The sequence below is a fragment of the Dryobates pubescens genome, chromosome 18 (assembly GCF_014839835.1).
Source record: "Dryobates pubescens isolate bDryPub1 chromosome 18, bDryPub1.pri, whole genome shotgun sequence".
In the NCBI taxonomy this organism is placed as follows: Eukaryota; Metazoa; Chordata; class Aves; order Piciformes; family Picidae; genus Dryobates; species Dryobates pubescens.
In genome coordinates this window covers 10,279,056-10,291,257 of record NC_071629.1, presented here as the reverse complement: position 1 = coordinate 10,291,257, position 12,202 = coordinate 10,279,056, and the positions used below count along the sequence as shown (strand labels likewise).

Below are 12,202 nucleotides of genomic sequence, written 5' to 3'. Positions count from 1 at the left end.
TCTGGTGACATTTTGTTCTGCTATAGATTGTTGAAGTGCAGCTCCTGTAAGTTTGCCCACTAGAAATCAGTTTGTACACCGGGTCATCTATTTTGTATTACAACTTCCTGAATTAAATTTTGATAAAGGGATCATGCACAACTTCAAAATAGACAGTACATCTGAAAAAAACTCCCTGCAAATCAGAACTCTACCATTCGTGCCTGTCAACTAAACAGGGCTAGAAGCACGAGGGGAACCTGCAGGACAGGACTAAGAAACTCACAAGGGGATGACGCATTAAAAGGTTAAGTAATTTGGCAAAAAATACCCCCCCTTGTGTTCCAGCCTACCCTCAGATATCAGAGGGACTGAGGCTGGCTTGGCTTAGATGCAGAGTGATGCCCAATTTTGAGTATTAAACTAGCTGGATGAGGGATACAGTAACAGAGCACTGTGCTTTCAGACCAGCCACGCTTCATGAACTCCCATGGCCATACTTAAGGAGCTTGGTCATGTTCAATGAGAAATCTTTACAACTATCTTAATGAACAGTGCAGTTTATTGAAACAACAAGAGTACAAGTTCTTATATGGATTGATGCTGATACATACACTGTCTGCAAAGCATGTGCAAGTATCACAAATATGAATAATGCAGCGTGGCTACAAATGCACAAAGTCAGGAAACAATTCTATATAGAGATTTCTGAGTTTCCCCAAAGAAGTACTCGGTGTAACCAAGACTTCCAATCTTACCCAAAGGTGTCCCTGTGGTGGGGTGGAGGCTCAGCCTGTCAATTCATCCCAGAATTTAGAGGTGGCCTGCAATGGTATCTTCCATGATATCTCCCCTCTCTTAAGCCATTTTATACTATTTTTTACCTTTCAGGTGGAGCTTGAGTGTCTCCAATCATACATACCTTTATTATGATTGGTGTAAAATTCTCTTGCTTCGCTTTTAAAGGTTTAGACTAGGAAAAATTCAGAGTGCAAGCTCAGTGAGGGGTGGTCTCACCTTGGAGGCAGGTATTCCTTGGGATGGAGGTGTGTTTTGGTATTGTAAGGGGCAAAGTTCACAGAAAAGACAGCATGTATCAAAAAAATGACAGACGGTTGGCCCAGGGTAGTGGATACACAGCTTATCAGTTCCACAGTACCACTCAGTTCCCATCCCTGCAGTGATACCATAAATCCTGGCTGTGCTGTCTCCACTCTGTTCCACCCTCCTTGCTGTTCCTAAGGTTGCAGGCTATGCTGCTCAGGGAACCACCGTGGAACGGATTCCTCACATACCAGCTGCACTCCGCCTGGAAGCTTTTTCAGTGTTATACTTTCCTCAGTGTCTGAACAATGCCCTTCCTTTAATATAGGTTTAAATTCCAACTCACCTCCAGTAATTATTCTACAGGGGAACATAATTTAGTGGCAGAGAAGCAATTAGGAAACAACTGTGTCATTGGCTTTGAGCTGACAAATACTAAACTTAGGAATTTATCCAAGTTATTTATTTTTGTTTTAAAGGAATATTGAAGCAAAAATTACATTGCTGCTTTATATTCACTATAAAAGTCCAAGCCCATTTTCACATTTATGAAACTACTGGTGGGATTTTCTGTTGAATTACCTCTTTCCTTCTGCCTAAGTAGAACTAAACGTTCAATGTAAATGCAACATTCTGTGCTGTGCTCATTTCTTATGAGAATGTCAAGGTTGTGACTCATGTGTACCCTTTTATTACTTACCAAAGTTAAATAAAATTGTGTGACTTTTGTAAACATTTATAAATTGCATTTGACATTTTAGCAACTTGCCTGTTTTACAAGCATCTTCAATGTTACTTGAAGAATTCCAGTATAGTAGTATTGTGCATTAAAAAAAAAACCACAACAAAAAAAATCCAAAAGAGAACATAAAAACTCTGATCTTTCTACTGTGATTATCCAGAGATGCTTTTTCTTTCTGTTTTTAAAAAGCCTTGGATGCCCCCCTGCTTCCTAATTCTGCACTTCTACCCCCACAACATGATGGCCTCACTTCAGTCACTCTGATGTCATTACTGATGTTTTTTTGCTTAACACAGAAGCAAATTATCCAGCTAGTGCAGTGCCAACGTTTCCTTTACTTACTTTCATGTTTACTGTACTGCTTTGGGCATAATTCTGTCCTGATGCTGTCAGTTGCTCTTTGATGTTAGTGAAAGTAGGTGGAAGGAGATAAAGGCATCTAAACCATCATTTGTTACTTAATAAATTGCATTCCTTACCTGTAATAAAAAGTCTACCTAACTGATTTTCTCCATGTTCGCCACAGAACTCCAACAATTGAACTCTTTCCCATCACAGCTCGTCGGCAACCTGCTAGGAGGAGGAGCCCTAACCATGAGTTAGCTGAAATACATTGCACTGGTCTCTCCGTATGTTGATTTTTAGCTCATTTACAACAACAGTACCACAGCAGCTCAGCCTACTCTAAGGAGTGGAGTTTTTCAGCTAATTTGCTTTCTTCAGATGTTCTCAACCCAAAAACCCAACCAACCAACTAAAAACAACAAAACCAAAACCAGAAAAAAAAAGGGGGGGGGAACACCCCACACCCCCCCTCAAGCACAACCCAAACCACCAAAAGACAAGTAACAAAAACCCCAGCAACCAAACAACCAACCAAAAACCATACAAACCCCTCCAAACTAACACCCAAATAACAACACCACAGGGTTTCTCTGCAATTCCCAAAGACCTGGAAAAGGAAGCTGTCAGCAATCCAACGTGTTAAGAGTGTAGAAGCTGAACTGTCGTTAAAAAGAAACATGCTGCACCCATCTTTAGAATTTAGATTTTGTTTTATTTTTGCCATAGAAAGCTCTAAGAACTAATATCAAGTATTGATTAATGAAAAGTAGAACACAACTTTATAAAGTATGTTAAGGAAAGACTGTACAACTATATACATTACAGATCTGGCAAAAATCATACATGTCTCACATGGAACAGCTCCTAGGCAATAGCTGTAGAACTCAAAAGTTCACTGTATATAGTTGTCAGCTTCTGCATATTTATAAGCTGCGTGTCTGAACAGTACAAAATAAATAAGCAGTCGGTTGTTATCTCACTATTACCTGTTTAAATCATATCCTGGAATGCTATGGTAGGAATCCCCAGAGAAACCATACAGTGAGGATACAGCCACCTTTGTCATGTTTTGCAGCAGGTCCATCAATTATTTTATATGCATAAAAATGACCATGAGGTTTGCCACCACACTCTGTTGAAATTTCATTTCTATATAAATGCTTTTTCAATCTTTTTCTTCCATTACCCTACAGCCAATTCCTTAATATTTACATAAGTTTTTTTCATTAAGTTAAACTGGAAGCTAAGTGTTTACAAAAGCAAACAAACAAAAAAAAATCAAATGGAAGTGCAATAGCCATAAACCTAAATATAAAAGCTCATGGCCTCAATAAAGACAGTTTTAAAAGAATGGATCTACTATGTTTTCAAACCAATAAATACTGGAAGTGAAATTAAAAAATGCTTTACACAATCTCTGGACTTTGGATATCAAAAATCACTTCCAAGGAAAACTGAAGACCCTGAGACACATGCAAGCATGAGTCTTCTAGCAAAAATAGTTACAAAGCCCTAATTTTCCAGTTTTCCTCCAAAAAGAGACCTTTAGTAGGCACAGTTTAATTCAAAGTTTTAAATACATCAGCAGCAAATATCAATAGCCATCGTTCAGTTATTACTGAATGTACACTTTGCAATGTATGCTTCATTCTAGATGTGTCACATCCGCAACGAAAATAGGATTTTCTTGTCAAAAAGTTTAGGAGCTCTCAATACAGCACACAGGGCTGCTGCTTGTGCTAAAACAAGTAATCAGTACTTGTGTCTTGTGAGGATTGTTTGCCTGCTGAAATGGCATCTCAGATAACACCCAAACTGTAACATTTGAAAGCATACCCCATTGTGTTCAAAGGGGGTCTGTTAATAATCAGACATATGGGGTTCTTGGCCTACAAAACAAGTGTTGAGCGTTACATGCATAAGGTAATTCCTCCCCTTTCTCCCATCATTACTTACACAGATGTCAGGTACCCTTTTTTATAGCTCAAGTTGTATTTGAACCATTTAACATTTAAATGTATTTCTGTGTAGAGAATGCTGTACGTCTGAAACATTGACCTTTAAGGTCATAGGATCAAGATGCTTACTTAAAACATGAAAAACCTTTAACTGTAATTTAAACCATAAAAGGTTACAACTGCTAACTAGTGCTATACACAACAATCTCAGTCATGTCTAAAACTTGAGTGATTTTCACATTACCATTTACAAAAATTCAGTAAGTCACTAAATCTGAAGTGCTAAGCTATGACTCCAGTCAACAGCTGTTTGTTCCCCTCAGACCTCCTGTTTCCAAGTTGGACATCTCCTGTAGCTTCTGATAAACGTGTGCCAATTGCAAGGAGAAACAAAAGGACAATATAATAAACCCCCAAACTGAAAACAGATGACAACTAGACAACTGCAGAGAAATTATACTTTGTGTTACGGTGGACAGAACTTATTTTTTTGATTTTTGGTTTAGTCCCCATGCTTCCATAACCTATAAATGGGGAGAAAAAAAAATAACAATGCAAATCCCTGTTTCACTTCAAAGATCTAGCCAAACAGGCTATACAACATCCTCAGCAGTGTCAGTGCTAAACTGAGCCAGCATTTATTTTGTAATTCTGAGAAAAGCCAGAAATCTTGAGAATTCTGAGAGCCAGAATTTTGAGAAAAGACAAAACAATTACTTCTTTTAAAGTATCAGACTGAAGCCCTTCTAAATGAATTAATGGCATCTGTTCCAGTAGTTAGAAAGCCTAACATTATTCCTTATACTCTGAAAAGAAAGAAATACCTTTCTTTCCTCCGTGTTCTAAGTTTCTCTACTACTGAACGTTGTGGGGTTTGATTTTTCCCATTGCAAAAAAATGAAATGTAACAGTCCAGACACTGAATACTCTGCTCACCATTCTGACAAGTATAAATAAAGGTTCACAGGATGTCAGGGAATGGAAGGGACCCAAGGAGATCATCAAGTCCACTTAGCTCTGCCTATCTTGTTAGCAAAACTATTTGCACGAAGACAGATAATTCATAGTGCTTGTAAAAGCAGAACCAAGATGCTAGTTCAAAAATGCACTACTCAGTACTACTGGATTATTTTGGACAGCAGCAGTAATGCAAAAATAGATGAGGGATTTTTTGGTTTGTTTTTTTAAATGGTTCCATATTCAAGAGACTATGCCGAAAAAATCTGTTTGCTTGGTTAACGTCTACACAGGATTTAGCATTTTAAGTGTTAACACGAAAGAAAGGGTTTACATAGTAAGTATGGGTACAGGAAATACCTCAATTACTCTGCAAGAGTTCTAGCTCTTCAGAAGAAATTGTACCTTTTCAAGCTACAAATCCTCACATTTTGATCAAAATTAATATACCAGAAATTTCTCTTTAGAAATATCTTGCTCTGTATTCAAGTAAACCTTCAGATGAATTGCTTTCACAAATCGCTTGTAGCTACCGATAATCCATCTAAGAGCTTCCAATTGATGTTTTAGTAGAACAAGTTAACTTGTTTTCACTCTAACAGTTAATTTTACAGTGATATTAACAGTTCATTTAAAACTGACACAGTATTTCTGCACTGAATGCATTTCAGTAGGATTCTGGTATTACAAACTCAAACTCAGAACTCCCCTCTGAAGGATTTTGTTTAAACATTGCTTCATTTGCATGTGGAACAAAAATGTCATCCCAGCTAATGTCTGAAGAGTTAGACGTTGTTCCTGCAGTGCCATCCTTCCCTGTGCCAACACGATAAACGATGCTGCCGTTGTTCATTCCTTGTATGCCGCTGGAGCGATCGCTGATGTACGTGTACTGTCTGATCTGCAGAGACTTGCACGGGTGCAGCCGGTAAAGCTTGGTGTCTCCAGAAGGTTCTTGGCTATGAACTGATCTTATGTGGGAGGCTGTAATTTGGTAGTTAATGAAGCTTTTGCCACAGGTCAAGCACTGGTACCTTCGCTCACCGGTGTGGTGAATTTCATGCTTGGTACGGTACTCTGCAAGAGCGAAAACTTTGTCACAGTACCGGCAGGGATACTTCTTCTCCCAGGAGTGCATGTTAAAGTGTCTCCGTAAACTCGTCAGGCACGCGTACGACCTTTTACACACGATGCAGATGTAGTAGACTCTTCCATCCACTATCAGCTCATAATGGTCATCGTGCTTTACTTTCATGCGTTTCCTGTTTGGTGACTCGCCACCACCAGATGCTTTAGGCGTTTCAACAGCCTTGGCTTCACCCTCCTCGGAGCCGCCCTTTACAGGAATGACTACGTCATACGTATCCTCGCCGATATTTGCATAGACCTTGCAGCCTGTGGATAAGCCTCCTATTTCAGTTGCCGTATCTAACGTTATGATTTTTTGCCCTTCTGCCGCCTGCTTCGATGCTACACCTGAACTCAATTCCTTCTTGTTTCCAGCAAGGACATCTGAGATTTTTATTTTAAATTCTCCAGCTTTAGAAAGTGCTTCTTCTGACAACGGAGCAACCTGTTTTTTCTGTACACCTGATCCTTCAGTTGCTGCTGCATTGGGTACAGATGGCTGCTGACCCAAAGAGCTACTGCTGACTGAACCGGGACTAGAGGAGCTAATGATATCGACATCGTCTTCAACAACATCATCATCATCAACCGTTGTTGTTTCCACTTCAGCTAAAGAGCCATTATTAGATGGCTGCTGGTTCTCCTCGAGTAAATTAATTGTAGGTGTCACATTTGCTTGGTGCGAGGAGCTGGCACTGAGCGATGAGTTAAGCAAAGGCTTATTTAGCACAATGATACTAGGAGTCAAATGGTGTGGTGTTGCAGGGACATGTGATTCGGCACTGGGCTGTGTTTGGTTTGGGCTTAGCTGACTAGTAGGCAAAGAGAGTTTCTGAGCTGCTGTGGTGCTTGTCAAATGGGGAGAGCCACCACTGCCACATGATTTTTGGTCAGAAACTCCAGCTGAACTTGGGCAAGGCTGGTTCTGGGTTGCAGCAATTTTATCTTTAGTACATTCTTTCGGAGGAACAATCTCAGAGCAAAAAATAACATCATCATCCTCATCATCTGAATCACTCACTGTAATTTTTGTAGTCTCATATTCTATGCCATGTAAGGAGAATGACTGTGTTATAACTGGCATCCCATCTGTTGCCTCATGACTCTCTGGCCTTATTACAGGTACTTGTGTTTCAGCATCCCTTTGACCTGGACCAGAAGCTGAAGTTTCTGAGGCACCATCTTTGACCTCACTTGGCGTGTTTTTTCCATCAGACAGAGGTATGCCCAGATCAGCTATGAATTTAACACCTAGCTGTTGCCCTGATTTAATCAGTTCATCAAGTAAATCAGATCGAATGCTAATTATTTTGGAACTATAAATGTAGTTAAGAATTTCTGCAAAAATTTCTGCTCTTACAAAGCTCAGTTCAACCACTTGCCCAGCCACTGAGAAAAGCTGGTGAAAATAAGTGCTTGAGGCCGAAAGGATGTTCCTGTGAGCTCGAAATTTCTGGTCCTCCACAATAACAGTAACATCACAAAAAAGTCCATGGTCACGTTGTTCATTCAAAGACTGAAGGAGCACACTAGAGTACTGTGTGTCTGTTGCAGAAATCAGTTTTTTCCCCTCCATTCCTACAAAGTAAAAGACATCAAATTAGTAAAAATACAGATTTATGGTTTTAACCATGTGACAACATTCTCACATTTACTGTTCATTCCCTGTTTTGAAAAAGCAAAACAGATACTATTCATAAGTTTGCACGACAGAACACTCTGCAAAGTTTGTTTCTTACTATTATTTGTTCCTTCACCTTCTATCCAGGGTATGTGCAATTCTGAATATATCCTCCATTCTTACAAGGTGAAGAACAGAGAAACAACTGCCTATCCGATTTCACAGTCAATAAGGTAAATTTTAAAACAAAAATCCAAGACTCGGGTCCCTCAAAGGTTTTAAACATAACCAGAGATTTATTTTTTAATTGTGAAAATATTTGGTAAATTGTCACGAGAAAGCCCAGTAACACCCAGGTTATTATGGACCAGATAAGAAGATCCTTGCATCTGTATGCTACCAGAAGTCACACTAACCAATCTATTGGCGCTTCCCACTCGATGCCCCCCAAGAAGATACAAAAAGCAACATCGAAATATACGGACAGCTAGTTAAAGGCTGCAAGTCCTTCATTTTACTGCTAAAACTTTACTTGCACACGCCTGGAGAGACAGGACAAGATGTGGAGGCCAAGCTCTCCCCCGGGTCGTGCCCGCCAGCCTTCCCACTCCACCGCACCGGTCACAGCGGCGGAACGCCTGCTGCGGCTCCTGCCCATCTCATTCTCTTCCAAGGCCAACCTCTGGGCTTCCCTCGTGGTCCCCGGTGAAGTTTACCGTGAAAAGGAGCGTTTCGAGCCAGAGACACCGCGGAGAGGGCACCATCGCGAGAGGTGTTTCGGGGACAGCTGCCGAGCCCCGCCGCGCGCTCTCCGAGCAGAACAGCGGCGGGGCGGCCTCGCCTCAACGAGACGAAGCGGCGATGGTGCTGACAGGCGGCGGGCTCCGGGGAATGGCTCGGCAGCGGCGACGGCCGGAGCTGACGGGCGGCCCCTCAGCCTCCTCGGCACGGCCAGGCCGTGCCGTGCCTATTGCCGCCACTTCCTGCTCCTAGCAAGCGGAGCCGGCCCCCACCGGCGGCGGGAGGGGGAAGGCAGCCCGCAGCGGGGAGGAGGAAGGCGAGAGCCCGCCTTACCTGCGCACCGGCCACCAGCACCTGCCAGCCCTTCCCCGCACAACGGGAACCGATCCCCTCCACCGCCGCCGCCGTCGTTCTCCGGGGTCGGGCGCCGCCCCCGGTGCGCGACCACTAGGGGGCGCGGTAACACGCTGCCTTCCCCTGCGAGCCGCCACGCTCCTCCCGAGTGCGCTCGTCACCCTTCGGCTTCCTGAACCGAGCGGCCTCGGGAGCCTTCGGGCGCGCTCGGGGCTGGAAAGCGGGGAAGGTCAGGCCCCCGGCTGCCTCAAGGGAGGTCTCGAGTGGGACCCCCAAGGTGTGTCGTGGCCGTGCTTTCCCGGCCAAGCCTCCTGCCGAACCTCAAGCGGGGCGCCGGGAGCCCCTCGGCTGCGCTACCCCTCCAGCGGGCTGAGGTGGCTGGCGGCTCCCGCGAGCTCCCGCACGCCACCCAGAGTTGCACCGCCCGGGCCGTCGCCCACCCTCGTCACTACCGCTCGCCCTTTCGTGTCGGCACCTTCAGCACTGAAGGCTGGTTACGGGCCTCACAGCCACTACCGAGCGTGAGCTCCGCACCTCCTCGGTCCCAGACCTTGCTCCACCGGAGACCTTGAGCAGCCAAGCACACGGGCCTCCCTTCGGCCTTGACAGCCCCTGCCTGACCGCCAGCTATTCCGCTCTCCCTACCCCAGGAAGAGCCCGCAGTAAGCGCCCCACAACCGCCCCTCTTATGTCTGACCGTGCTGGATAAGGCTGTGGAGACGTGATGGCTGCAGGTTACTTCTCACCGCGGCTTGTTACCTCCCTGGGGGAAGAAGAGCAGGCTGGCGCTGCTCTGCCAACCACTGACGCAGCTGGCACCTCCACCCAAACCCGAGGAGCTCTGTAACCCAAACCTGAACGCTCACACACTGATCATTTATTTTATATTCTTTGCACCACAGTGGCACGTGTTAGAGCCTGCTCAGAGCTGTACAGACATAAGTCGCACTCAGCCCATTCACCGTGGGGTCATCAAAGTGACAGATCTGTAATGTGGTCTCTTGGAAACTGTCACTGTTCAGGAACGCTCAAAGAGCACCAAGATCATAAAAGATATTTTTCATCTTCTGTTACAGTTTGGTGGTTTGTTTTGGTGTTTGTTGTTTTTTTTTTTTGTGGTTTGTCTTCTGCAGATTTTGTGGACTTGCACCACAGAGATTCTTGATTTTTCATAGGATTCAAAAACTTTGCCATGAACAAATGTTCTTCTATCAAGTTTGACCAAAAACATTAACAGGTCACGGGCCACAGTCACTGGCACAGATTACTGCAATCCCTCACTGCATGTATCAGCACCAGCATGCTCCTGCCTAGGTTTATGAGCCATTCCAGCAAGAAAATCACCTGCCATGCTCCCTGTATTTGTGTAGCTAGCAGCAGAAGTGCCTTTTGAAGCGAGAGCCTTCAGATCTGAGATGTTACAGAACTGGTTTCCTTTTATTTATCAGTTTTTCAAGACTGTTGAAGAATAGATTGTCCAGGGGGTGTGGTGGACAGCTAAAACAGGCAGAGGTAAGTCAGCATATCGACCCTTGTAAACCCACTGGGAGGTACCTGAAACTCATATATGCATTGCAATCTGACAAGGGCCTGGGCCAGGTGGAGCTATGAGGAATGAACCAGAAACAGTATAAAAACCTTTAGTTATGCCAGATCAGGGTGGGGAATGTCACCTGGGACATCTCAGGCTGGAGGCAGCAGCCTCCAGCCTGAGTGTAGGTGCACTGTATAGCCTATGTATAAAAATACTTCAAATTGCTTTACAATACAAGTGTCAGAGATGTGAAGTGCTCCTAAGAGGTCTTTTGTGGAGACCCTTGGGTGCAGACATAAACAGCCTTTTCATGAGAGCTGCTTCAGTGCAGTGGAAGGCTGGCAGCCAATGGTGCCCAGCACTGCAGTGCCCACTGTCTCTCTGAACCCCTTGGCTCCCCACCTCCCTGCCAGCCCACACCAGCTCACAGCAAACCCAGACTCCAAAACTAGGGAAGGCCATGTGCTCTTGTGAAGGCCTCAAGGGTACATTTACTTGCCATGTGGACATTATGCCTGGCCCAGCAGCTTCCATCTATCTCAAAGGTTGGTAGCATGACCTCCTGTGAACAGTGCTGGGATACAGAGTGGCCTAGACTTCTTCCCAGGGACGTCTGACTTCACATACCACAGAGGTAAAGGAACATGGGCAGCCTGTGAGGAGAGTGTGGATACAGGCTGCTACGTCTCAGGGTCACTGCAAGTTTCAGATTCTTCCTGAGGCAGGAAGGTCATTCAAATGACCCAACCAATGATAAAAACAACAGTTTTTTAAAGATAGCCTTATCTAGTTTAATAAGTCAAGCAGCAGTCGCTGACAGCCAAAATACTCATAAACTCTCACAGCAGAAAGATACCAAGCTGTCCTCAGACAGACACAGGATATGGTAACACCTTAACTATGTGCAAACCTCAGGTGCCATCTTCTCTGTTCCTTTTCTGTAGGAGGTTACATGCACACAGGCCAACAACTCAATTTAAACAGGCTTCCTCCTTATTGCAGATATTTCTATGTTGCTTGCATAGGCTTGGGAACATAAATACTGTTTCATTTGTGAAAAAGAAAACAACAGACATCTGTTCTAAAGAGGAGAAAGCAGACGGAGCTTACTGGGAAGAAGCAGCCGCTGAAATGCTGTGTTTACACCGAACTGGCGTGAGCTCGGGGAGGTCACGCTGCACTTCCCCCGGCAGAGCAGAAAGCCAGCTTTTCCTAAGAAGGCCCTGCTGTAAGATACTCAGACCTGGCACCCTGAAGGGTGCTCACATAAGAAGGCCTTATCTGACACTCACTGGTGTCATTTTCTTCCCAAGTCACAGCTGTTTTCCGCGCTCCTTACGTGCTGCCACCGAGCCCCGCGGCCTGAACCATGACAGGTCAGGCTGGGAGGTGCTGTGGGTTTAATTTTTACAAGTCAGCCGTGAAGGTGTCCGCAGCCCCGCATGGCCCGGGGCAGGGTGAATAACGGGGATACCCTGCCTTCCCCTCGGCAGAAGGGTCACGCCCAGACAGCGGGGACAAGCCGTGAGCTGTCCGCCGGGCAGCTGTCGCTGTCGTGCCCACTCCCCCGCCCAGCCCCGGGTCTCGGCCTTACCTCGCCGCCCGCGTCGCCTTACCTGGCACCGCCGCTTTCCGCAGGTCCATGCTGCCGGGCGGCCGCTCGCGAGTCTCCGTCCCGGTCGCCGCGGGGCCGTCCCGCCGCCTGCAGCCGAAAACAAGCTGCCGCCAGGAACGCCGCTGCCGCGGCGCCCTGTTGCCGGCCGGGCGTGTGGGGCGGAGCGCCCCGCGGGCGGAGCTGC

General features: G+C 45.3%; 1 protein-coding gene across 4 annotated transcripts; it reads right to left on the bottom strand.

The window, feature by feature from the left end:
* Positions 1 to 5,686: 5,686 nt before the first annotated feature.
* On the bottom strand, positions 5,687 to 12,182 carry ZBTB33 (zinc finger and BTB domain containing 33). 4 transcript variants are annotated; one of them, XM_054169368.1, is made up of 2 exons: positions 12,020 to 12,182; positions 5,687 to 7,731 (listed from the first exon to the last, which is right to left on the bottom strand). In XM_054169368.1, the coding sequence occupies exons 1-2, from the start codon at positions 12,045 to 12,047 to the stop codon at positions 5,693 to 5,695; spliced, it is 2,067 nt and encodes a 688-aa protein (XP_054025343.1). In that variant the 5' UTR covers positions 12,048 to 12,182; the 3' UTR covers positions 5,687 to 5,692. The 4 variants fall into 4 exon arrangements, with proteins under 4 accessions (XP_054025343.1, XP_054025345.1, XP_054025344.1 ...); XM_054169370.1 differs by lacking the exon at positions 12,020 to 12,182 and adding an exon at positions 8,849 to 9,067; XM_054169369.1 differs by lacking the exon at positions 12,020 to 12,182 and adding an exon at positions 8,491 to 8,597.
* Between the last annotated feature and the right edge of the window lie 20 nt (positions 12,183 to 12,202).